Source organism: Embiotoca jacksoni, unplaced genomic scaffold (genome assembly GCF_022577435.1).
Source record: "Embiotoca jacksoni isolate LCO1_2020_lvr unplaced genomic scaffold, fEmbJac1.0.p SCAF_7, whole genome shotgun sequence".
Lineage (NCBI taxonomy): Eukaryota > Metazoa > Chordata > Actinopteri > Embiotocidae > Embiotoca > Embiotoca jacksoni.
The window spans coordinates 17,547,522-17,567,980 of NW_027185425.1; the positions used below are offsets into that span (position 1 = coordinate 17,547,522).

At 41.5% G+C, this 20,459-nt stretch overlaps 1 protein-coding gene across 4 annotated transcripts in view; it reads right to left on the bottom strand.

Moving 5' to 3' along the window:
• Positions 1–9,807: 9,807 nt before the first annotated feature.
• The window catches only part of trappc9 (trafficking protein particle complex subunit 9), a 231,486-nt gene continuing 220,834 nt past the window's right edge, over positions 9,808–20,459 (bottom strand). For all 4 annotated transcript variants that reach the window (XM_069176536.1, XM_069176533.1, XM_069176535.1 and 1 more), the window contains 2 exons: positions 12,882–13,105; positions 9,808–11,109 (listed from right to left, as the gene is read on the bottom strand). In XM_069176536.1, coding sequence (XP_069032637.1) covers positions 10,930–11,109; positions 12,882–13,105 — 404 coding nt within the window. In that variant the 3' untranslated portion in view covers positions 9,808–10,929. The remainder of the gene's footprint in view (positions 11,110–12,881; positions 13,106–20,459) is intronic.

Genomic DNA, 20,459 nt, shown 5'->3' on the forward strand with positions numbered 1-20,459 from the left:
GACGCTCTGTGTTCCTCTGCACACTTCCTGCACGCTTCTTACGTAAAGTACTGTAGCCATGAGTCACGCTGTGGAACAGAAATCCTCTGGACTGAGAGCAGAGCAGCAGCAGCCAAATCTGTCAAGAGAGACAGAGTAGGAGTCAAATAGTGAAAAAAATATAAACAAAGGAAAGAAACAATATACTCTTTAAGTTCAGCACATGAATCTGATATATGTTCACTATGTACAAGTCTGTGAAGACAATCAATCAATCAATTAGACATTATTCGTGTTGTACTTTTTATACAAATGTCTTGTAGTACAAAGGACTTTACAATAAGAGCAATAGAACAATAAACAATACCCTCCTTACCATCCCTACTACTAGATAACTCCTGGTACAGAGGAAGTCAGGAAACACTCATGAGGAAACACCTGAGTTTTTAAAGTTAACTAAGTTAAAGTATACAGTGATGCCAACTAATAAACCCAACTGAAATGTAAAAAAAAATACTCTGTATCTCGTATTTTATTGACATTTTAATTTAATTACTAATATATATATATATATAAAATTTAAATTAAATAACATTTTAAATAAAACAGATAAATATACCAAGAGGTAAAACCAGCTATAATGTATAAAAAGATAATCGAATGAATTCATAAAATAAATGAAATCCAGTTAAAGGCCAGACCATAAAGGGTCTTTAATTTGCTCTTAAAATTATCAGCACTTTGTTCGGTCCTCAGGTCTTCAGGGAGGCTGTTCCAGAGACGAAATAATGTCTCAGCGTAGGTTTTACTTTTCACTCTTGTTGTATTTAAAAGGCCAGTTACTGAGACTCTTACAATAAAAGCAAATCTGATGAATAAAATGGACAAAGACCATCAGGAGCTTTAAAAAATAGTAAAAGGAATTTAAAAAACGATTCTGAAGCAGACAGGTAGTCAATGCAGCGATGTTAAAACTGTAGTAAAATAAACTTTCTGAATTGTGGTCATGTAAAGTTGGTTAATCTCACCTTTTCATTACTACTTAAGTTTGACCAACTAAATAAATTAAACTGAAATTCCCAACTCAATTTATTGATGTTTGTTGTCTTGAAATCCTAAATTTACTTTTCGTTCTTTCTTCTTACTTTAAAGTTGTCTGAAGTTTAAGAGTTTTAGTACATATTGTGCTTAATTAATGTTAAATTATTAGTTATAATCAATGTTCACACACATTCCAGACTCTAAATCGGTGCCTTGCTCAAGGGCACTCCTACTGCTTGTATGGAATCGAGCCGGAAACCCTTTAGTCACAAGCCCTGCTTCTCAACCTCCAGGCCACGGCTGCCGCTCAAAGTGCTGTTGAGCAAGGCAGCTCTTCTCTTTCAGCTACAGGAGCGCTGTTACATAGCAGACACACGATCCTGACAGCCGTGTTTGTCTCCGGGCGTCAACACAGGACGACGTCACGGTGCTCAGTGTTCAACAGAGACGTGAGGAGGGGTGCTTATTTCTGCTGAAGCTGCAGTTTACAGGTGGAGTCATGTGATGTTTAAACAGCCATCATGACTCATCATATTTAGTAATAAATCTACTTAATAAGTTTTGGAGATTGAGTCTGCCCTCCTTTCTTTACTCACCTCTGAATGCTTTAGTTTTTTAGACCAGATGCTACTGAAGATCAAGTGAAGATGGACAAAAAGAAGAACGTCACTCTAAAATCTAATTTATTGAAAATATATGACGGACACATTCAGACAAAACTGAATGTGGAAAGAGTTGAGAAAACCCTCTTGATGGATCTTAAGTGACCAAAATTCAAAATTAGAGAATAACCGAGAACACGGGAAAAAGTTTCTACACTTGTTATGTCAAGTAGCAATTTAAACTGAAATAACAGCCACCTATAGAACAATCCTAACCTGCTCATTTTTAATGCGCTCCATGGTCCCTTCAGCCTGATGAAAATGTTCTGCTGCTTCTCTCCTTTTTACTGGGAGATCATTAGAGAGTACATTTCTGAACTGCTTCCTTCCTGATTGCTACATACTGTAAAGAGCCTGTGCTAAAATATCTCCTGTTTTAAAAGGCTTTATCCGTTATGTTCATTCAGCCCAGTATCACAGTTAAAGCATGTAAAACACCTGTCAGTGAGGATACCGTGTGAGTGTTACGTCTTGCCTCACCTCGGCATGAAAAGTGCACGTATGTATGAGCAGGGTTGAAGAAGGAGGTTGTGTGATGAAGTAGAGAGTAATAAAGTCCGACGAGGGTGGAAGTCAGGGGCATCGCTGTATATTAAAGGGAAGCACTTCCGGGTTTGAAAAATGAGGCTGATGTGGAAGTGTCTTAAACTGCAATACCGCGGTAAGTGCCACTAGAGGTTGGCTTCAAAAAGGCTCCAGGACCAATGACTCCCATTCAACTTCTCTCATGAAATACTAAGTCAATAACTTTTTTCCACAAGTCATCATGGTGTCATTTTCTGAATTCACTCCTTATTAGTTTTCTGGCGGCCCGTCTGAAAATAATCCTGTCATTAATGAGATATTAGGCCTCATGAATCAGTATGTTTGGGGGGGGGGGGGGGATGTCTGTCTGATTGACAGGCCTGTGGTGCAGTCAGGTTTCCACCATAGGTGGGCGCGGCTTGGTGTCCTTGGCTTTCCAATCAGATCACGTTAGATCACGTTAGATCCACCGCTAGCTCCTCCCCAACTCGTCCAAATATGGTCACTTCTGGCTCCAAAATAGCAAGATGGTGAGAGCACGAACCAACGTGGATATATTTGAAGTTACTGACATAATGTAATGTATTTAACTTATGTAATGCACATGCGATCTATCCAATGTTACTTAAGTAAACTTACGTATTTCAACTGAAACCACAATGTTTTAATAAACCTAACCAAGTCTTTTTCTCCTGAACTTAGTCGTGTGGTGTTTGGTGCTTCAACCTACAGCAGCTTAAAGCAACACATGACACTGACACAGTTTTCTGTAGTGGACTGATGGGTATATTACATGCTGTTATGTGTAATATTCTGTGTTTCCATTTCACTTACAAAGTCAGTTTTGTACCTCTCAGCTACCGCTCCTATATTCTGACAGTCGTGGTATCTCAGGCTGACATTAGAGGAAATAGCATTAAAGATGTTTTTTATGTGAGGTTTGATGTCCCCTCAATCACTTGACTGATTTTCTTGCTTCTTTGTTGTTATATTTCATCTTAACTTTCCTTTCAATGTGTGAAATGTATAAGCATTTGTTCATGTGAGCTGTGTGATTTAAAAAACAAACATAAAAGCTTTTCTGAACTTCTGAACCACTAATGTTGTGTTATATTTAGTTTATTGCTGCTTTACTTTCAATATACTGATGTCATTTCCTGTTCTGTAAGGCTTTTAAAGGTTTGCCACAAAAGGCACTAAGGATTTTTTTCCCCCTCATCTGACTAATTTTAGGTGTGAAATACAACGCTGCAAATTGCCCATCTCCTCCGTAAAAACACAAAGGAAGAAGCTGATTGCACGCTGTGGCCGAGGCCTCGAACCACGTTTCATAAATGGAGCCGTTTGAGAGTCTAAACAGCTCCACTAATCAGCGCCGTCTGGATCTGTGGTCACGCTATATTTAACTCCACGTTCTCACATCTCCGGTCCTCGCTCAGCCACCTACAGAACTCCTGATGCATTTCTGGAGAAGCTCCGAGAGGAAAGTTTAATAATGGCAACTGCTCAGATTAGTCTCCATGGTAATGACACCCAACTTAAAGTGCTATCGCTCAGCTCATCATACGGGCCACACACACACACACACACACCCCGAGGAATTCGTTGTGAAGGCTCTGTGAGGTCAGAGTTTCTCTACATCTGATCCAAATTGACAGCAGAGACGTCAGACAGGAAGAGTTCGGAGTGATGAAGAAGAGAAGTTGAAGATTGAACCGAGCCGGACCGACAGCTCAGTGCTGCACTCGGCCGGGCTGGAAACACTGAACACAGTCTGGAGATACGTTGTTGTCTTTTTACTGATTTGTGCTGCGCTGCAAGACGCTACAAATCAAATCAATACCAGCAGCACTAACAAGGTATTTATGACATATTACCTCACAGCTGATATTATGTGGTCCAAAATATCAAAAAAAAGTCACAGCATAGCATGTGGTCCAAATTGTCATAAAAAATGTGAAAGACAAGACAAGGCAGGGAATGTTTTTTTTTAATATCACATTTCAACAACAAGGCAATTCAAAGTGTTTTAAATAAAAACATCAAAAGCATTAAAACATCAAGTAAAAGAAAAGCACATTTAAAAACAATCAAAAACAGTTATCAAAACATCAAAATAGAAGAAACAAAGCAAGCTCAAATAGGGTATAAAGTTAAGAGTTCAGTGGAAGACATAAAATACAGAAACACGTTGCAGTGCAAGAAATGAATCAAGAACCTCAAATTGTGTTCAATGAAAGACAGCAGCAAACAAAAACGTCTTTAGGTCTTCGCCAACAAGCTAATTGGTTGTGTGTGATTTGTTGGTTTGAGTTCTGTCTTGTTTCTGGAAGTGACACCTGCTCTTCAATGACTTCACACAGGTTGTGGATAATGAAAGGTCAGTTGGAGAAAAACATATATTCCACTGTGTTGTGTCTTGGCCAGCTCATGCCATAAATGTATGACTCTATAATGGTTTATTCTACAACAGGTAGTTCCGACCCAGCGATCTGATTGGTCAACTGAACATTTGGACCGTGCTCACATCATCATGACATCACACCCTGCTCATCACTAGAAATATCACTCCGCCTCCTCGATGGGAATATATGATTAGAATTTAATTTCATATTATATTTATTATTTATTACTATCTATTGACAGCACAGTGGTGCAGTGGTTAGCGTTGTCACGTCACACCCAAAAGGTTCCAGGTTCGAATCCAGGCCTGGGCCTTCCTGTGTGGAGTTTGCATGTTCTCCCTGTGTCTTCCCTCCAGGTGCTCCGGCTTCCTCCCACCATCTGAAAAAAACTTGCATGTCAGTTGAATTAGTCTTTGTTTCTATGTGTTGGCCCTGTGACAGACTGTCATCCTGCCTTCGCCCACAGTGAGCTGGGATGGGCTCCAGCCCCCCGTGACCCTGTTCAGGATAAAGCGGGTGTAGATGATGGATGGATAATATTGAATTCATATTAACGAAATTATTGTTGTTTTTACTTGTTATAGGTCTATTAAATGTGACCCATTTGGCAAAATGTCTTTGGTCCATTTTTGTCGCTCCGAGCACCCGTACCACCCGTACACACTTTAAATCCCTGCGGCGGCCAGCTTCACTGGGATTGAATGAGCTAAGCAGTTTAGTGTTTCTGTGCTGTAGTTATTCAGTTTAGGATAAGATCTCTAGAAAGCAATAAAATGGACTACTTAGCCAAGTAGTTGCTATGTCGTTGCTGAGGCTCGGACTACTTCCTTGAGTAGCAAACATCGCATACGTTACATTCACTTCTACTGACGCAACTGATTGTTTTCCACTTGACAGTCAAACCCTGTGTTGCCATGGAAATGGAGATCACACTAAAAAATTGTTATATTTTGAGAGTGAATTGCTCCACAATGAATATATTTTGATTGCATATTTTATTTAGTTGATAACTTGTAAAATCGCAATATTACACTCGAGGGTGAGCTTTAATGTGATTATTGGCACAACAGTGATGCTGTCAGTCAGCCAATAAGGCAATGATAACGTTAGAGCTCACCCTCGAGTGTAATATTGCTTAAACCTGACACAATGACCAACTTATCAGACAATAAATGTGCAGTCTGAACTTGGCATCGGTGGGCTGAGTTTGTTCACTTGTACTGAACATGGCTCACTTATCATTTCCTTAAATGGGGTTCATTTTAAGTTAAAAACACACTTTTGTACCATTTTGGGCTTTGCTGTAATAAAGGTGAATAATCTGACATGGAAGGTTAGTGAACAAGGAGAAGAAGTCCTCTTTCATTTCATGGGGACTTTAACTGGGAGAAGTTCTTCCATAAGCTGCAGTCACACGTCCACACTTTAGAGTTCAGGTTAGGTTTATTTCATATTTACCAGCCTGTGTGCTGCGGCAGATAGCGTATTAATTAAGTCAGAAAGTCACAGAGGATCAGTAAATATGCAGCGGATGAGGATTCCTGTGCCAGGTTTTTCTCTCCGCAGTGCTCGAGGCGTGAGCGTGAACAAGCGGTGCAGGTGTCAAAGCGCTCCTCTTTCTCCGGCACACACCTTAATCCACCCCAGCGACCCCCTCATCGCTCCGCTCCTCCGATCATTTACATATCAAGGCTGCAGATATATGTGAATGGACGTGATTTACCGCTCGGAGCTGAAAGAGAGGAGAAAGAGATTTCATTTGACCCTGGCTTCTCTGAGAGTCATTTGCATGAATGTTTTCACACACTGTGACACCGTATTGTCTTCAGCCGAGCTCCGGGGGGTTTCTTCATGAAAGTCTACTGTTTGCCAACAGATTTTCCTCATTCTTGTTACCACTGAATATGAGGCAGGGGGAAGGTGCATCGTATGGATTGATGGATGGTTGTTGGGCTGATTACGATCAGAATTACAGGTGCGCTGCGAGGTAATGAAGCTCGGTGGCTAATAACGCCGCGCTGATGTTTGATAAGAAACCTCATTTAAACTCAAAGGCGAGATGCTCCGGGTCTGTTCTGGGTGTCCTCTGTAGTGCCGGGAAGGTCGGCTCACTGTTTGATGATGAAAGGTTATGAAAAGGCAAATATTTGATCAAATCAAGTTTTAATACTTGTTCTTGACATCGTGTGGTGTTTCCACAGACTGTGCAGACGGATGTAGGTGGTGCAGCTTCTAGTTGGAGCCATTTCTTCTGTTTGTAGCCTTTAACACGCTGGAAACACTCACTTCCTCGGCCTGAAGCTAGTTTCCTGAAAAATATTTGTTTTTTCATCGGATGGCGATGGACTTGGTTGCCCTGACAACACTCTAATTTCCTCGGTCCCTAACCCAAACCTGCAGCCTCCCACAACGTTACAACCAACAGTGACGTCGCCTGTTATGAAGCCTCAAGTTCAGAATTTGGCCGGCGCCATTTTGCTTGTTCAGAGCGGTTTGGAGCTGGTGGTGAACATATTTGGGCGAGCTGGGGATTTGACTTGATCTGATTGAAAACCCGACGATACTATGTCCCGCCCACCGATAGCCATAACCTGACCGCACCACAGGCCTGTCAATCAAACAGACACACCCCTAAAACACGCCTTTAGCTAGCAACACCGAGACAACTCGGTTCACTTTTATGAGGCTAGTTGAATGGGAGTCGATGGAGCCGGAGGCTTTTTGGAGCCGACCTCTCATGGCACTAAAGCTACGTCCACTTTTATATACAGTGTACGGTTACAACCAATCACAGGGGTTTGCAGGCCCAGCAAGGGCATTAAGGCCCTTCCTCAAGGTGGGACAGTCCGTTGCCACCATAGCAACATATATTTTGACCTTACGGGGCCTGCTTACCCAGCATGCCAGTCTAAACTCTACAGTCAGGCAACAGTTCCCTCATCCTAACAATGATCGTAACCCTTCCACAACGTCGTCAACTAATCAAATTGTATGCAGGCCCAGCGAGGGAAACACAGACCGGTCATCCCATGGCTTCATGCTACTTTGTGCTCACAGCACAGATGTTGTAATCAAATAGAAGAATTCAAGTTAATGAAATATTGCATGCCAGCATCCGAGGAGGATCTTGTGTAAGTTTGTTCCCACAAACACAGAAGAAACTGCAGGTCTGTAGCAAAGTCAATTTATTCGTCAAATAGAAGCTCCAAAAGTCCAAGACATGGCGAGTTCAGGAGGGAGCAGAGGAGAGCAACAGACGGTAGTTTTCCAAATGACTACCAGCACATTTGTTAGAGGTCCTGAATTTACCGACGGACCGTAAAAAGACAACAGACTTAACATCTCAAGAGAAATAAGTGGATGCTTTTTGAATCGGAGCTGTAAGTTGCATTTGGTGGGATTACAATTTAGGGTACTTACGCGTTGCCTTAAACTTCAAGCTGTAACAGAAGCAGCTCGGGGTTCTCTGAAGTCAAACAATTGCTGAAGTTGAACTATGATCATAATCATGTATTTCTTATGTGCATGTGTGCAACCTGTCCACCGAGCCTGCTTTTCCAAGGATGGGCACGGAATTTGTTGCCTTAACTAATTCACTGGTCCCTGACCCTAATTTCTAGCAATGATCGTAACCCTCACACAACGTAACAACCTAACAAGTGTCTGCGAGCTTATTTAGTCCCTCCATCAAAGCGGGATATTATTTGCCATCTCACAAAAAAAAATATATATTCTCCTGATTTTCGTAGACTGTGTAGAGGCGCATGCAAGCCAAAGATACAGAGTGCAATTAAGTTGCACGCACCCTTGAGGGAAAAACAAGGCATCACTCTTCATTTACTTGTGTCAAACAAACAACGGCAAAAAGCCTGAAGGATGCTGTGTGATGGGATGAACTACCAACAGGGTACAGAAACCAGAACTACAAGAAACAAGTGTGTCTGTGAATCCTGCTTGCTGGGGACAGAAGTCCCACTTGCTGCTTAATGTTGTTGTTTTTTTGCTCTTTAGGTTCAATTCTTTACTTCCTGAACATTGACAGGCGCCCACGGCAGACCCCAGAATTTAATTAGTGACAATAAGTAGAATCTACGCTCCAATTCGTGATGATAGAACATTTTAATTGCTCCCGTGCTTTGTAATTTAAGACGATAAGATGGAGTTACATTTGCTGAAAAAGGTTACTGTAAGGTTCAGAAAATATTCTGCAGAAGATTTGATTTGCATATAAAAGTGAGACTCTTTGTTGGCCAGCTGCTCAGGGTCTGCTCGATCCTACCAGCCATGTTTTATCATTGTATGCGGGAGTTTACTCACCTGATGCTAATTCTTAAGGGACTGAATGAGTTTTCGAAGCCACTGCACACACTTACGCAGACAATTTATTATTAATCAAATGAATAAATAGATAAACAAACTAATAGGCATGGAGGGCATGACTTTGGAACTGTTTGTGTTGTGTGCAGAATGGATTTACCAACACATTTACTATGAGTGGAAAAGCTGTTTGTCACACTGAACTTTAAATGTGACCTTCATGGGAGTTAGAAAAAAACAAAAAGTGTGATTTATTATGCTGTTTAATCCTGATGCTTTGAAGAACACAAAGAGTTACATAGAAATCGATTTACAAAAACAGCTTTTTTAGCATATTGTCGATGAGACTGCTTTATATAAATACAAACTCACTCACGGTGGATCAATAAGGAGAAAGTATTTCCTGAATTTGCACTAAGTCCCGGACAGAAGGAGGGATACAAGCTGGTCTTCCCCTACTCTACGTCCATGTGCTGTGTGTTTACTGCTTAACTCCCAGTGCATCAGCAAGTCCTAAAACTGCCACTCAGAGAGGTACACAGTCGTAAAGGGACTTTTTCTGCTCTTATAATCAATGTCTGAGTCGAAGCTACTCAATTCCAGGCTGTAAATATGCTGTGAACATTTACCTGCAAGGTATCACTGGTCAACAACATGACGTTCAGTCATCCTTCACGGTATAAATTCAATGTTACAAGTGATTATTAGTCAGCAATATTTTTGTAAGTAATCACAGTTTATGGATTTTGAAGAATCTAAATGTCAGACTTGAGCTTCCCAAAAAGCTGCAGTGGTGCCATCCGGCAGGAAGGATGAAGATGAAGCAGATCTGCAGCGACTCGGACAGACAAAGAAAAATAACTGGAGTGATGTCAGAATTGATTTCTTTTAACATTTATTTACAGCAATTATATGTCACACAAAATTAGGCTAATCTAAAACGGTGAACTCACCCAAATTTCAGTGTTCTGGCTCAGAGGCGATGAAAAAGTCCGTACAGCAGAGGACATCATTTAACCTGAACATGTGTCTGACTGGCTTGGTGACGTGCAGGCGAGTTGAGGAGTCACGCAACACTCAAAAAAAGGGAGTCACTGTTGCGGCTAGTTTAGCTAGCTGCTAACAGGCTACCGCTGACTGGAAGTCGTGAGCTCTTGTTTACAACACAGTTAGTCGTGTGCACCGTTTGCTCAGCGTTCCAGTGGTAAAGTTGTAAAAACACTGTTGCTTAGCAACGGCAATCTGGACGGCGTCTAGAAGCCACAGAGGCTCACAGTTTATCAAACTAACAGGTGGGGGTGGGGGGGGGGGTAACGTAAGGCCGGGAGTGCAAAGGCAAAACATGAGGCTGTTGGGGATGATCAACATTGTCCTCAGACGTAGACTGTTATCTAAGTTATGGAGACACAAGCTCACTGCCTCAGTTGTAGGTAAACCTGATTAATTCAATGTTACACATTTATATAAGACACACAGCAGTCTGACTACAAACCGTACTGTATGTCTTTTATGAAGACGTTTACACTGACAGATCAGGATTATATCAAAGCGGATGATGCAACACAACTAACAAGATAACTTAGTCCATTTTGGAGTATAGTTTCATTCCTTCAATGATCAGCATTGTAAGTGTGCTTATGGTTACTGGTGCAAACTGGTGTGTCCAGTAAAACTCAACCTGAAAGCAGTTGGCAAGTTAGTGACTGCAGTGATTCTGCTGAAATGAACTGATTTTGTTGTTGTAAAAGTTTGAGGTACTAAACTCTCACACAGATAACTTCGCTTGTGCAAATTTGCAGGACAGTTTGTGTCGTCTGTTTTTATCCTCAAACAACCAATGTATTAACTGTACAAATGCAGTCCAAAATGATATTTACATGTAAATCAAATCATAAAGTTTTTGTATTTACATTCCTCATCAACAACAAAAAGCTTTATCCTTCCTTCAGACCTATGATGATAAGGTTCCCGGGGCTCCGGGGGTCCGGGGCTGTGGGGTCCTAGGCCCCGGCCTGCAGCGGCGTGTGCAGGGCTCTGATGTGGACGCTGGGCAGAGTGAACCAGGCTAAAGGAAGCTCTCGTCCAGCGCTGTCATCCTGGAACTTGATATTGAGGTACAAGTCTCCGGTGTAGAGGAAAAGCAGGGCGCCCTCGCAGACCGAACTTTGTTTGGGTTTAACCTGCCGACAAAAACAAACAGCAGTCAGAACCGCGAGTACCTTTCAATGATTTCTAAATGTGCCTGGTACACTGTCAGCCATTGTGAAGGCAGCAGAGGACGAAGACTACCTGCTTCTCCTTCAGTTGAGAACAATTAAAAAAATTCAGATACATTTTCAGTCTTTTATCTGCTTTTCAAGACTGTAAACTCTTTAATCGGGCACCAACCGGGTCTTTTTTTTTTTTTTTTTTTTTTTAATCGCCTGCAGCTTGTTCAACATTCAGGAGGGAGAATTTTCAATAAGCAATTCATCAAAATAAAAGTCATTTCTGCCACTAGTGCTCCCAAAAGTACGGGTTGTTAATGTGTATGATAGGGTAGGGTAGAGCATTGCAGTAATACACAACATTAACATACTTTCTCAACTAAAAGCAGGCATTATTATGTATTCAAGAAAATTCAAACTCTCTGCAGGTAAAATATCACACTGACTGAAAGTGAACATAAACCAACGGCTGCCTGGAAGGAAATGATAATATAAAAGCATGACGTTGTGCTTTTCCGGATAAGATCATATTATTTTTGATTTTGTTTAATCAATTTCATGCACCTTATAATATGTTTTCTTTCATTTTAAAATATTTATGGAACATCAGTATGATAATAACTGCTATTACCAGTCGTGGTAATGTGGCAGCAACACTTAATTTGACTTATTTAATATTCACAAGCAGCTAAACTTGTGATAATTAACACACCATAATGTAATTGTAAGCAGAGATACAGCAAGTGTTTGTTAATGTACTTGTCAACCATAACTTCTCCTGTGGGGACCCAAGAAATAAAGTCAACAAAAACAAATGCAACACTTTTGTTTTTACTCCCGTTTTGCTTTTATGCACAAAAAGTCAGTTTATTTAAGTATATTTTAACACTTCCCCCTGCTGAGATAATCCATCCATCTGACGGGTGGCACATCACGTTTGGCGAACACAATTTACGAGAAATAAACAGGAAAAAAAGTTAAATCTTTTACTTCTAATTGACAACATAAAGGTTGCGTTTATATCTTTGTAGGTAATCAATGAAAACAAAGGTAATCACAGTTGTAATCATGATATTTTCATGACAAGTTATAATTGTTGAACCCTGCACAACAGTAAACACTTAAAAACGTCCTCGTAGCTGCATCCAACTTCACTGTAGTTTGTAGTACAAATGCTAAACGGGGACAAACTCAGTTGTTACCAATGTTGCTGCCGCTGTTGTCTCAGACTCAAAATATATTTACTTGGAAAATATTTCATCATCCTTTATGATCTCCTTTTAGTACTCTTTCAGTGACCCCCAGTTTAAGGAATGATGATCTGAGCCCACTTTTTCTTCTCCTTCCAGTCCACGGTTAGTGCTTCTAGCTCTGTTCTTTATCACGTCCAACATGCTGAATGTTGAATATTCTGTGTTTGAACAGTTTAGCTGAAACATAAAAAGCTCAAAACTAACTTATAACTTGATCGTATCTCCATGACAAGATCTGGTTCAACAAGCGGGTAACAACTTTACGGTTAAGGGTGCATGAATTAGCATGAATTCATGCATGATTTAAGCATTACTTCATGCATTAGTACCTCATGAACGATCAGGAAGTAACACGAGTTCAAAGTCTGTCGTTCGTGAGCTCATGCACGCACAACACATTAATGAAAGCATTAACTAAGGTGAGTACATCATTAATGGATTAAATGGATCTCTGGGAATTTACACCGATATGGTACCGAAGCCCCGACTGACCGTGTCGATGTAGAAAGTGTTGGAGCCGATGAAGGTGACCGCGTCCTCCAGATCGTAGTTCTGGACCCCGTTCTGGTAGTCCTGATACGGCACCACGGTCAGAGCCAGGGGCCCCACCGAGTTCTTGCTCAGATTGGTCAGCTTCACCTCCAGCGTCACAGCGTCGCCCACTTTACAGTCAGCAATGACATCGCAGTCACACGGCTTCCCGTTCACCAGCACATCTGGAACGAGAAGAAAAAGACAGGAGAGGATTATAGCTTTGGGACGTTTTCTTTTGTTGAACAGTTTGTAGGGAAAAAAAAAAAAAATGGAACTCAGGAATTCGGCTGAAACGAGAACAAAGACCTTTCCAAGAAATGTTTAAATCTGGCCTATTCACAGCACTTCCATCCAATCTCCACTTCATTTGTATTCATCAGAAGCCGACCATTACCGGCCTATCATACTGCATCCTGTGGAGGATCAATAGGCTTTTTGTTTGTCCTAAAATATATTTTATTGACATCGGTGCAGAGTGCCGGAGCCGTGGGTATTAAACTGAATTCCCTCCTGTTAATCTCATGCATGACTAATTCCTGTCTTGAAGGGACGAATGAGATAGTTGAAATAACCTCACCGACCACGTCCACCACTTAGAAGTACATTTCTCTCTGCTCACGTGGCTCTACCCCCCCCCCCCCCACCCCTTCCACCACACACACACACACACACACACACACACACACACACACACACCACCCTCCTTTGCGGTCAAAACCAACAGAGAGACAACGAGTGGATTCAATTCAATTCTGTTAATGTGCGGCCACTGACTCCTGATGTGGCCTCCATTTGGCACAGAGGGAGACACTCTGATTTGTTCTGAACAACTATCTCGGTGAACTGAGCGCCGGCACACTGCTGACGGGCCGAGGAGGAGGCCGACTCCGAACACGTGGAATTCAGGGTCCCCCGAAAAGATCACCCGAGGAACGACTCCTCTGAGAATAACAACACACACACACACATGCACACGCACGCGCACACGCACACGCACGTGCAAAGCGGTTGTCATACACTTTGTGGTGTCGCGCCCGCGGCTGTGATAAACACTGAGTCAAAGCGGCTGAGCCTGTGACAGCCTGATGGAAGAGCCGGGCTGCGTTCGGTGCCGCTGGTGTGCCGATCTGTTGCGTGTGGCGAGGGAGGGGCGCGGGTCGAGGAGAGGGAGGGTGGGGGTATGAATATAGAGACGGTGGGGGGGGGGGGGTCCCGTGCCCTGCTGTCTGTCAGTGAGGCCCGGGAGGCTGCAGCTACAGGAGGGTGACATTCAGCTCAACGTCTGTATTAAAAGCACACTTCACTCAACACAGACAGGCAGAAGCAGCGAGCACTCAGAAGAGGGTTTTTTCCTTCTTCAGACGTCTTTCATACATTTCAAATCACACCGCTATTTTTGCAGCTTAGCATCAGCCCAAAGCGTGTATGATCGCTGTCAGTCTACTACAGGATACCGTGTCAGTGTCATGTTTTGCTTCGCCCAAGCGTGATAACTACACGCATATATGACATGGGTCGAGGAAGGAGGTCACGTGAGGAAGTGGATGCATCAAATTGTGGTAATTTTTAACCAGGAGTTTAAGTTTAAGTCTTTGAGACAGAGACGTGGATTTCTTGAAAGAAATATTTTCCGAACCATAACTAGGAGTTTTTTCTCCCCCAGGTGAGGCAACACGTGACACTGACACGGTGTCCTGAAGAGTAGAAGTCTCCAACACGTTACAACTCGTTAACAGTTTCTGAGTCGCTCGCTGAAGGTTCCATCAAAATGCGATGTTTCCTATCCAGACTTCCACGGGCGGCCGCCCAGATATACGAGCGACCCATTTCAACATGATCTAATTTTTGTATTTATTTTTGAAGCTGTCCAAGACAAAGACGGTATCAACGCGGTCGATTAACGAGTGGCTAATCTCCCCTCGCTCATTTTTGCCCGTCTGCTCCGCACTGTGTCGGTGCAGCGGATTCTGAGCTCCACCCTTTGTAAAACACACAACTCAGCTATGTGTATGAACGTTACTAAACAAATTAGTAGCTCAGAAACTTTCATTTTGTCAAAATAGCTCTAGGAGAAAAAAAAAGGATATAGACTCGGTTCTAGAGGACTGATAGGTGTGTTACACGCCTTGGGGTGATACCGGGTTGACAGTTCTTCTCTTCTATTTCTATGCTGTCCTTTTCTCTCTCTGCTCTCCTCTCACCCCAACCGGTCGAGGCAGATGTTCTCCACCTCTGAGCCTGGTTCTGTCGGAGGTTTCTTCCTCTTAAGAGGGAGTTTTTCCTTCCCTCTGTTGGAGGGAGTTTTTCCCTCCTCGCTTATGTGGGAATTGTTGTATTGTTGGTTTCTCTGTATAATATTGTAATATTAAATTGATTTAAGGACTTTAATGTGTTAGGTGCCATGAAATAACCTATGTTGTGATTTGGCGCTATATAAATAAAGTTGAATTGAATTGAATTGAATTCATGGGAAGAACATGGAACGTGGTTTCACTGTGATATTTTGATCCCACACATGTATGCAAAAATCACATTGATAGTATCATAATTAATGCTCTTGATGTCATCACTTTTAGGTTGAGAATCAGCTAATATATCGGTGTTTTTCTCTTTTTGTTTTGTAAATGCTGGTTTCAAACCTTAGTTTGTTTTTGAGTACTGACAAAAATTTTACATTTTAAGTCACAACTTAAGACACAATTTAAAGTTACAACAGTTAAGTAGGAGTAATTTAATGATATCCTGCCATTCATCGGTTGTGAAGTCATTTCTATCTACAGTTAATATGAACACATAATTTCAAAGAAGAGACAACTTTACAGTTGACGTTTTCCATTTTAATACGAACTCTGTGAAGTTAATAAAATATCACATTACTTTTGTACAGTGCTGTGAAAACATACGGGGCACTGAAAGTAATGTGAGGATGCTTTCGAAATAAAGGCATCAAAATCTATTTCACAGTATATCAGATATTGAAGTATGTGAAGCGTGTTTAAAGTAACTCGACTGTCACATTTAATTTAGCCGAATATCATGTCTATCTTGTGTCTTTCAGAATATTCTGGATTTTTCAATTCTTATTGTATTTTGTTTGATCCACTTTTAACCCACTCTAAAAAAAATACAAAGCAAAATGTCGATCAACATTGAAGTCGTTCAGCATTTCATTGCTTGCTTTTGTTAATTCAGATAAAATGATGATTTTAAACAATACAGACGAAGAAGAGGATGTATTCATCAAGACATCAAAAAGAACACAAAAGTAAGAAACACACAAAGTGTTCAAATCCGAGGCTGACAGTCGGGTCAGAAGCCTCCGCATGATGGAAACAGTGCAGAATCTGTTTTGTTTTGTCAGGCTTCCTTGGAAAGAGGTGGCGTTACGCCGGGTTTTGACAGATTTCTCTCTGAAGAAGTGGCTGAAGTGTACAGACTGCATTAATCGTGATCCGTACCGAATCCAGACACAGTCGGGCTGTTGATGCAGGTGAAATCTGATCTCAATGAAATCTGCATACATTTACATCTGCATGAACATCCATTTTTCTTTCTACAGATAACACATCCGGTTTTGGTTTGGATTTTGTACTAAACTGGGCGACCAAATACATTTCTGAAAATTGTGTTTGGATAAGACTGGTATTAGTCACAGACTGTATATAAAAGTGGACATAGCTTCCAGGTCTGAAAGATGAGGCCAATGCGGAAGCTGCAATACCACCGAGCGCCACTAGAGGTTGGCTCCAAAGAAGGCTCGATCGACTCTTATTCAACTAGTCTCATAAAATTCAAAGTCAGTAAAGTTTTTCTACAAGTTATCACGGTTTCACGGACTAAAGTCACCCCTTATTAGTTTTCTGGAGATCCATCTGAAAACAATCCCGTTTACTTATTAGAAAATAAGCTCCAAAAAGCTGTGTTTTTGGAGGCGTGTCTTATTGATTGATTGCTATGGGTGAGCGACGTAGTACCTTCCGGTTTCCAATCAGATCAATTCAGATCCATCATCCCCCCCTCCCCCACTTGCCACTTGGTATAAGTCCTGTCCACTCATCACATTGTCTTTTCCAGTACATGAGATCACTTAGAAGCTGCAATATAGTTATCGTCTATATAAAGGACACGTTCAGAAAATCGACGTCTTTCATTGTGCGAAAGGTAGACGGAGAAGTATAACCACGGTTCCCTCAACCGTTGATGATGTAAAATACAAAACTAGTTGTGCTGCCCAAACCTCATTTCAATTACCTCTCGTTGCTGTGAAGTTCATACGGAGGACCAACTATGTGCTGATGGTGCATTTGGAAACATGCACATGCATACAACACAATCCTTTCATGATCAGTAGCACTCAACCTATAGTGACACCTTGGCAAGTAGTTATATTTAATTTGTTCAAAGTCTTGTTGCTAGGAGATGTGCAAATTATAGGTAGCCTACATTGGCTCTAAAATTAGAAATAAATTCTTTCACATTAAAAGCAAACAAAAGAAGATGGTTAGTCTGTAATGAGCTGATGAACACCCACACACATGCAGCTCAGTCACACACGCCCACAGCATGAACACTTGCTCCAGAGTTTCTCTACTCTGCTGTCCTGGTTTGAATATAACTACACAGGCAATCAACTGACTTAGATAAACCAACAAGCAGTGGAACGACACAGAGGCCAACTGTGTTCAAAATACATCCAATTACTAACAAACAAAAAAAAGTTTGAACTAAAATAGTGTAAAATCAGCACTGATGTGAGGAATGAAACTAGGTAGTATTCACAGTTTGCACCACATCTTTGCATCTCTCCAGAGATGACTCCAAAGGTCATGGCAAACCACTGATTTTTAAAGCATCTGCTATGTTTCCTCTGAGTGTACTGAAAGCTCTGTAGTTCACCTCCACAGCCTTGTGTTATACCTGCGTCAAAGGATGCGGCGTGCCAGGAGGCCGAATGAGCAAAGGTTACGACCCTCAGACTGAAGGGGAGCGATATTTAGGGCCGAGCGATTTGAGGAAAACATCAAAATGTGATTTTCTTCAACCAATACTGTGATTAAAAATGTTCTCTGTTCTCTGGCGACAAGTCAACAAAGTAAACCGAACTCGGCTACTTTATTTTGTAAATGAAACAGTTTTTCTATTGTTTGTAATGTATTTGCATTTGACAAAATGTATTTACATTTAAGGAAAAGTTTAATTCATTGACTTGAAAATTTGCCCAGCTCTGCTTTACTGCTGGTGCGATTTGAGCTACTTAAGCTAACATTGGCTTATTAAAGTCCAGGAGCTTTCCATTCAGATACTTCAAGGTGAAAAGCAGAAAACAATGATATAATATGATGTTCTTAAAACTGTTTTTTACCAACAACTCTGTTCACCAGCAGTCTGTCATTTAGATTCAGCAGCTGCCTGATGTAAGAGGGTCACTTCACAGTTGAAACAGAAAAAACACACATCTCTCTTTCTCTTTTATACACAACAGAAACACAAAGTGTGGAAAATGTTTTTTTAAACATCAAAAATATGTCTTCTTTCACAAAACCCTTCTTTTCATTCTCATTAGACTCACAGAATTTTGTGTTACACCATTTTTAAATAAGAAACCCATAATTAAAATGGTGGTTTGTGCAGAAACCAGCAAGCTTAAAACCTAACAACAGCTCAGCCCGAGAAAAACCTCAAATCCTGCATTTTGAAGGAGCGCTGCTTTCACAGGCTTTAGCAAAGAGATGAAATTTTCTTCACAGCCTGATGAGCAGGAGGGAGGAGGAGCAGAATAGAAAATGAAGGGGGTAAGTGAGCTGCAGAGGAGTTTGGGCCGTTAGAAGAATTGTACCAATAAAACAGGCCACAAAGCACAGGATGGGTAAATGTCAGCGTGAAGCAAAGATGAGGATTTGGAGGCAGAAATATCACTGCGACAAAAACACAGCTCAGTTTGCTGCTCCAACAAGTGCTGCTTGAGCAACAGGTCCATCACCGGGTGAGTGTGTGGGGGTAAAGGAGTGCGTGTATACGCGCTGTTCGCTACGAAGTGGCCCGGGACTCCACTCAGCTCAATTTCAACGCATCGATTTGTTGGGCTGTGACAGGTTCATTATTCAAGCCTCAGCAACGAGAGCAATTGATCTGTTTATTAATTTCTTTCCTGCGCTAACGAGCAGGTAGAGCGCTTACAACATGTTACGTAACATGTGGAGCTGGCTTTTAATGTTCACACGCACACGCACACGCACACACACACACACACACACACACACTCTTCTGCCCAGATGCTGCTGCTGGAGTCTGCAGAGGCGAAGCGCTGCAGCAGGCGTCGCCACAGCAACCAGGAAGGAAACAGAGTGAAAGAGAGAGAGAGATGACACCTCCCTCCTGCGTGAGTATGAAAGCCACAGATCAAACTGCAACTCAGAGATTAAACAAGCCTCTCCTCCCCTCGCCGTATCGCTGTCGCCCTTGAAGTTGGAGCGCAGGTGAAGATAAAGATGATGACCGACGCCGGGTGATGTGTCAATGTTTATAAGATTATGCCGTGCGTCATAGCGGGTGTCGACTCAGCTCATTAAGATTCACTCACAAATATTGTGAGGCGAGACGGGGAAGCTGAGAAATCAGAGCCGAATAAATATAGGTGTCATGTTCATCAAAATAATATAGTAAATAGTAAATATTGTATTTCTGTAGGAAAGGGCTGGTAACTCTGCAGCAAAACTGATGACATCAGCAATAAGCTCCGACTGAGTGAATGTGTGTGGAGTCAAAGCTGATTTTTTTTTAAAGAAAAGAACATTCTGCCAGCTGTTTTACCTGAAAAATGATGCAACACAAGACTTCGATATGTGAAAAATGAGTGTAGTGCATTATACTAGAATAACTTGACTTGATGTTGATCAAGTGACTAAACTTGGAATATGTGCTCACGAGGGTTTTAGCTTCCTTTCGCTCCGTGCACGTTACAGTGCTAATCTCTGTTCACGCGCAACAGGAACAGTCTCTGAACTTTTTGATCACACCTCCACTGAGGTTGAAAATGTTTTAAAAGTGACATCACCAATAACAACAAATAACAGATAAAACAACACCGGGCTACAGTAAAAGCAGAATGCAAGTTTAACCCGAAGCTATCAATTCTGAGAAAAGAAAAATATTTCATAGCAGTTTTACCACAATGGCTTCAGTGTGGTGAAGAATATAGCAGTGACTCAGTCGGATAGAGAAGGGCAGCCAAGTCTTGAATACAAAATACATGTGTATTAATTTGGTTTAAAAAAAAAAATCTAAATGTACTGTGATACAACAAATCACCATGATGAAGAACTCAGAAGAGAAACAAAACTTGTGTCTCAAATAAAAATATATATATATATATATCATGAAACAAAACTGTTTGCATTAAGAGAATACGAATCCCTGTTTAAAGCAGAACTCCAGGTTAAACACAATGACAGTGACTTTTTCCTCCAGGATGAGCATCAACAAAGACCAGTTGACCAGGTCAGCGGGGTTTAACAGCTCATCCCCGACCAGCGGCTG